The sequence below is a fragment of the Mesitornis unicolor genome, unplaced genomic scaffold (genome assembly GCF_000695765.1).
Source record: "Mesitornis unicolor isolate BGI_N332 unplaced genomic scaffold, ASM69576v1 scaffold27452, whole genome shotgun sequence".
NCBI classification, from domain to species: domain Eukaryota; kingdom Metazoa; phylum Chordata; class Aves; order Mesitornithiformes; family Mesitornithidae; genus Mesitornis; species Mesitornis unicolor.
Genome location: NW_010171771.1, coordinates 55,929 through 63,168, shown reverse-complemented (window position 1 = coordinate 63,168; position 7,240 = coordinate 55,929). Strand labels below are relative to the sequence as shown.

The following is a 7,240-nucleotide window of genomic DNA, read 5'->3' as shown; positions in this document are numbered from 1 at the left end:
TTTTGTTTTTCAGTAGTTCTGATTCCAAAATGACTGGGGTAGAGAGTTCAGTTTTGCTATGGATGTATCCTACACTGAGAAGTGCTTTGAAATATATTGGGAACATTGTTTACTGAATTATGACCCATTGAAAACTGACCTGCAGGCATCCAGAGTATATTTGGTAGGGCTTTAAATAACTTTTGAGTGGCTTCAAGATCAAAGGAAAGTTGTGATTTCCATATAAACTTGACTAGTGAATGTGTAAAGGGAATGCAAGGAAACATGCATTCTTCAAAGGCCAATACGTGCACAGGAAAACATCAGATGAAGCACGCTCCTCACGTTATGCAACTCAGTCCTGATTTGCTGAAACTGTTGACTTTGGCCTTCTGAACATTGAAATATGTAATTAGTTTCAAGTAGGTAAGTCCATTTAAATAAATCATGTGCAAGTGCTTTTTCTGGGACATAGTAGCATTAAGTACATTTTAAATGCTCCTAAAATTGGAGGATAGTGAAGTATTCTGATATTCTCACAGCATTTCTTTTCATATAGGTCTTGGTGCATGACTCTCCTATAGATAGCTATTGCTATAAATAGATATTTATTTAGATATTTTAGATATTTTAGATAGATATTTTGTCATCATTAGAATTAAAATCTAAGTGTCATTACATTCCTCCCTCATAGCATGCTCAGTTGTATCACAAATATATTAATATCAAAGTTCAGTCTCAAAGTGTCAGAAATGCAAGATGAACCACACTGAACGGCAGTGAAAGTACAAGTCCCCATGATCTTGTGGTGTGGCACAGAGGAAAGGTGATTCTTTTTTGGGAAGTAATGATGAATATTTTTGCTTTTCTGGAATGTGATGGAAGTCAGAAACTTGAAAATCCCATCCATTATTTCTCTTTCCAGTACTACAGGATGTGTGAGTTACTTGAATATTTTTTCATTCGTTTCACTGACAACTACAAATAGGTCTGACCTATTAAAAAAAGACAGCTTTTAAGACAGCTATTGAAGGTTATTTTGAAAAATAAGGTGTTTAAGTTCAACTGTACTGTAGTTCTTCAGGCACTGGTAATGATCTAACAAATGTTTTATATATTTAAGGTGAGTTTGGAGAAGTATGCAGCGGGCGTCTGAAGACACCAGGAAAAAGAGAGATACCTGTGGCAATTAAAACTCTAAAAGGCGGCTATGTGGACAGGCAGAGAAGAGATTTCCTGAGAGAGGCTAGTATCATGGGACAATTTGATCACCCAAATATCATTCGTCTTGAAGGAGTTGTTACAAAAAGTAAGCTACTATTAATAGCTTTTTGTTCTTTTCCCAATCTATGTCATTTAGTATCAAAATTAATTATTACTTCCACATTCAATATGTATTGTAATTCTCAGAAATTATCCAACTTGTGAAGCACAGCAGAAACTTCAGAATTTATGGGTTCTGTAATAGGAAATGCATAGTCTATATATTTTCAATTAGTAATGTTTTCTTTTTATATTTTTAATAGAAATCCTACCCATTTAAATAAGGTCTTTACAGGTTCTTATTAAATTGCACTGTAGAGTTTGTTTACAGGCAAGTGGAATACAGTAGAGAAAACCATAAACGTAAGTGAGTTGACAATGAAGCTAAATCATCCTGTAAAGTAGCAGCTATAGTCTTCTTTTCCCACAAGCACTCACTTTTATTTGGTTGTGTTTTACTAATTTTGGTACCAGAAGAGATCAATTTACTATTTTAAAGAAATAAAATGTAAACTCTTTTAAACTTACTGTACACTTGCAAATGGTTGACTAAAATTCCAGAATAATCTATGAAATGTCTTACTCTTTATACCTCAAGCAGCTGCCAAGAGATATCTCTGCAATCTAGCATTTTTTAGCAGGAGTATGGGCTTTTCTGAAATGCTGAAATAGCTAGTTGTTAAGTAGAAGTTGTATTAACGTGCATGTAATTTCTTTAATGCCAACTTTTTGCAGTAATGAATTAAAAAACTCATATGGTATACTCTTCTCAAAATCAATCGTTGCCTCAACTAAGCCATACTGTTTGTTTATTTGCTGTACTTATATTTTTCTTTTAAAGTTCAAATCTTGTATATATAAAACAGTTATTACTGCCACAGTAAATACAATAAACATGAATATTCTCTGGTTTCACCTTGTTACAGTATCAAAAACTATGTTTGGAAAACCCAACATGCTAGAACAAAGATGAAAGTATAACTCCTGAACTCGTGTCATTGGAATGGAATTTCAATAGGTTTATAGGATGACTTTGATTACATCTGATGATCTTTTTTTCTTCTTCACACACTATTGCAAGGATAAATTCATTATTATTTTGGAATGTTTGGTTACTAGACTAACAAAACCCATCACACTGCAGATTTCTGGAAAGATATGGCTTAGTGTCCTCCATTGCTCTTCCATCAGTTACTACTCTGCTGACAACAAACAAGAACATGAGTTCATACTGGCTGAGTAGAATTGGAGATTTTTCTCAAGAGATGTAAATGTGTAGGAACTTAATTGATTTTAGCTCCTTGCTTCATAATGAGCAGTACAGCAGCAATTTAATTGCACCAGTCTTCACCCACATGGACAGTTTATGAACCAGTATCACAGGTATGACTAGGATCCATGTGGTGTATCCAGAACTGTATGTCTCATTACTGAAAAAGCTAATGGATGTGATTTACAAACAATGATTAAATCCAATTAGATGGTGCACACAGAGTACAGTATAATGTACTTGGCAATGGCATGATTTTTTAATCTTTGCCACATTTTTAAATTTTCTTTCTGTAATGTCTCATCATCAGTCTAGAGGGAAATGTAGATCACTTTAAGAAAACAGAACCAAACAGATAAATCAGTGCTCCAACATTAAAGTATTTTTTCCTGTTCTACAGGAAAAGTGATTATAGACAATCATAAGTCAAAAAGTCATCATTAGCAGTTCTGCTTTTCTCTAAGGAGTCAACAAACTTCATTATTGGTTTTGAAATGTTTGCTTACAGGTAATATAAAAAGAATAAGTTATAGTCACACTGCCCTATAAAAATGTGTGTCCCTCTCAAATATTAAGTAAAAAGTTTGAAAGAAAATATTTTTATGTTAGGCAGGTTTTAAAAAATAAAACAATTATACAGCAGTAATTAGGGAATTACTAAAATGCGTGAGTTATCAAAAACTTTCACCCTAAGGGATGGAAAGTGTGAGTTCTATAAAGTGTAAAGGACAAAGTTGTGCAGTACTGCTGTGCTGCAGGGAAGAATCTAGGAGGCAGGCTGAGCAGTGGATATTTGCACTCTGCTATGCTTCCCTTTTGACAGCTTCTCTTTAGGATGTTGCCTTGCATTTATACTGCCCCATCTGTGGTATTTAGAGAATAGAATTGCTTCAGCTGGGAGCAGAACAATTACCTTTCATTTCACTAAATCCTAAATCTAGGATTGCACAAGCCAACACAGGACAGAAATTTTCTGTAGCTAAAAGGTGTGCTGTAAAAGTCAGATAGAACCTTGTCCTAGCCAGATTACTTATGTAATGATGGCATGATTAAAAGGTGCTTTGTGTTGAAACTTGGATTAATAACAGCAGAAACTGTTTATCTGATGTACATTACAGTTCCACTAACCCATAAAGGCACATCAGACGCAGTAAATTTGATTAATAGACGTGTAATGCTGTTCTTAGCAAATGCTTTCCTCTTTCTAACCATTAGTCATTTACTTCTAGCAGTTGTTGATATATATTGCATCAGTTTGTAAGCAGTACCTTCCATTACAGTGTCATTGACTATTGAACAAAACAGAAAAAGGATTTGATTGTAATAAGCAGTAGTGCTCTACCAAGTCAATAGCTATTGACTGCTGCAATAACAAATTTGCCTGTTCATTACAAATGAGAGCTTTTATCTGGTGCTACCAGCTAAGCAGATGTTAACTTTTAAGTGATACTGTTTTCAAAATTGCTATAGAATATGTGTTGTGCAGGATGAAAAAATACTGAGCTAAGCCTGCTCCAAAGCAGGTCTGAAACAGAGTTTCTCATCACTTCACTCCTCATTTGTCCTAACTGTGATCCCTAATCACCAAGCAGTAGGCAGAACGGTTGCTCTAGCACAAGCTTTCTGTTGGCAGAGAGTTCATTTCAAGGGCAATTGCCAGGCCAAGGCAAATACACCGTAGCACAGAATCTGGATCTGATCATTTGCTTGTATTGCTAATCAGAAGTCACAAGGGAAACTTCCTTCCTGTTTAGTTTGTTTTAGCAACCCCATTCCTTGCATGGTGTGCCATAAAAGGCAGCTTATTGCCTCACAAAATTACGAGAGATGCTTAGGCACTTTATTAAAACGTCCTTGTTACCCTTTCAAGTCATATTAGCACGGTGATAATTTTGGGACCTCTTCTTGAGTGTGTCAGGGCACAGTCAGCTGAGTTGCACATCATTGTCCAAGCAGATGCTATTTCATTAACAGGTATAATAAAATTAAAACTTCTGTCTCCAGCACGAATAGATATAACCTGTATAGAACATCTGGGCTATATAGAAGTAAGATGTGTCTTCCACTTCTACTTCATATTGAAGTCTGTGTTGCAGACTTTCCATGAAAGATTGTAAAGTAAATTAAAGCTATGCTTACAACAAACACCTGCCAACAGAACTATGTCAACAGAGACGTGAAAAAATGGTCTGTGACTATTGTAACTGTACTGGGAGAAATCACTGGTGTTACACTAGCCAAACTGGAACCTATAGTCAGTTTAGCTTGATGGTATTTTACACAATACTTTAAAGCACAGCCTTGTCAATACTGTAAAATACTGTGTCAGTACAGAATATCAATGCATGCAAGGTCTTGTAGTCATCACCTTAGTTTGTTTCCCCTCCCCCTGAGACTTTACCCCTCAAAACTTTCAGTTGTTAAAATTGATTTCTAAAGAATTGGTTCCATTTCCAAACATTGACTACTGGAGGTTTTGCACCTGTCATATGTAGAAGAGAAATCTTTTTAAGGCGTTCATTTTCTTTAACAATTATTATTCTCCAGAAGAATTTTCAAATTAATCCCTTCAGAAAAGGAGGATAAATGAAGAGGACACCTAGAGTTTTGGTTCCGTGTAAGTTCACATCCCCATAACATCGAGTCTGGGTTTGGAATGACACCTTCAACTCCCTTGTTGTCTCCTCACTTTTTTGCTTTAGTGACTTTCAGATTGTGAATGCTATCACAGTTCTGAAATTTTTAGTCAGTCATCTGGCAGATGAAACTGAAAGCTTTAATCATTGAGTTTCTTTTCAGATTATTGTATATAACCTGTTCAGTGCAAGAAGAGTCCTGAGGTCAGTGTACCTTGCCTTGTCTACAAGGAAGGCAAAGCAGTAGCATGATCCTTTTTCACTATAATTTGCAGTGTGTAGCTCTTCATATCTGATCCATTTTTCGTTTCTCAAAAATGCAGGAAATAATGAGTATATTTTTTTTTCAGCCAAGTCATGTTCTGGGCCTTTGAGCCCTTAGTGTAATGAATCTACTGTTGCCCTTTTCTCCAACCTGTTAACAGGCTGAGACTGTTAAATGGAGTTCAGAATTCATTTTGGAATTTGCAGTACATGTGTTTATGATATATTTATATATCATATAGCATTGTATACTCAACTGTTACGCAAAAGGACTGAGGAAATTTTGTGCCAGTGTTTATAACATACCTATCTTGGTCATAGATGGTGAAATTTCCCAAGAAATGTTTAAATGTTTAAATGTTTAATTAACTTTGTCTTTCATGAATTACTTTCATGCAAAATTAAATGGCCACTATGCAAAAACTAAAGGGCCACTGTGGTTTCCTGCAGTTCAAATCACTCACATTTCTGTTTTCTGCTTTTCTGTTTTGCAGCTAGCAAACTATACATTATAACTGTCAATTCTACTGTAACATCTTTCACAGGACAGTAAGCAATGAAGAAAAAGCGTATTTTCAAACAGTTGAACAGCTAACATCTTGTTAGTAGCATCTTAATCTGACAATGATACAGCATCTAACATAACTGAATTTCTATATTTCTGCTTTTATAGGTTACATCTGAGAAACAGGATTTCTTCAGGATTGTTTGCCTTGACATGCCTATACTCAGACATGTAGGACTTGACTTTCAAAGATATTTAGATGCTTCAATGTGAGATGTAGTTCTAGGAGAAAAATAGGCGACAAAAATAATTCCTACCAACAGCCATAAAAAATAAATTCCTGTATATAAGAAATAGCCAGATTTTTAAATTTTTTTCATTTTAAGGAAAAGCATGGTCATCAGTTTGCATAACCAGAATTATTATTAACTGCAAGTGATTGCATTTCCATATATCTTCTGAATAAAGTATGCAATTTCTTCCTCCACCATCAAAACAGAGAATAATATGCCACAGTAACATAAAGGGCAAGATAGTTCTAGTGTGTAGGTGATATATGAAGTGTTAGGGCTTTTTTTTAAACAACTGTAACCAGAAGATTTAATGAATAACAGGGAAAAACAAGATTGCACTGTGCTGACAGGTTTGCTGCAACAACATGGCTGTTGCCTATGTAGGAAAACTATATAAGCAATGAGGAGAACAATTATAAATGACGATTGTGATTGCAATTGACAGTTAAAGGAGTGAGGGGGTTAAAAAGCATATATAAAACAATCAGTAGTCCTGATTCACAAACTGTGTTTGGTTGATTTATTTTGATAGCTGTACATTCATTTCATATTCTTTACAGAGGGAATAACACACTAGTAAATATACATGTGATTGAGTATTGGTGAAGTCCTATTTAAACTTTGTTTTTGCTAAATCTTTGCTGAGAAGTGAGGTGCTCTCATTGAAATGAATACCAAGATATCCTGAGTTTGAGAATAATTGATTAAAATAGTTAAGAGAGGTTCTGCTGTATTTTAGAGCCTAGCAAAGTCAGATTATATCAGAAGCATTATTTGGTAAGCTTCAATCTAATTGTTAAATATTACAGTACACTGAAAATTGAAGCAAGGTTGTCTTCTTTTAAAAGGCAAATCAAATAAACTTGGTGCTATTTTTCAACAATAAATTGTTCTCTTGTAATTCACAAAATGTACAGCATTGGGCTGTGAAGGACACTGAGAGGTCATCTTGTCCGTCTTCCTGCCTCAAGGCAGAATCAATTATATTTAAACTAGTCTGGATAGGTGGTTGCCTATCCTATTCTCAGAA

The 7,240-nt window shown here is 34.9% G+C and overlaps 1 protein-coding gene across 1 annotated transcript in view; it reads left to right on the top strand.

Moving 5' to 3' along the window:
- Positions 1-1,102: 1,102 nt before the first annotated feature.
- The window catches only part of LOC104537317 (ephrin type-A receptor 6-like), a gene marked incomplete at both ends in the record, with an annotated part of 52,044 nt that continues 45,906 nt past the window's right edge, over positions 1,103-7,240 (top strand). Inside the window, one exon of the mRNA XM_010180147.1 lies at positions 1,103-1,288. Within this exon, the coding sequence (XP_010178449.1) occupies positions 1,103-1,288 (186 nt within the window). The remainder of the gene's footprint in view (positions 1,289-7,240) is intronic.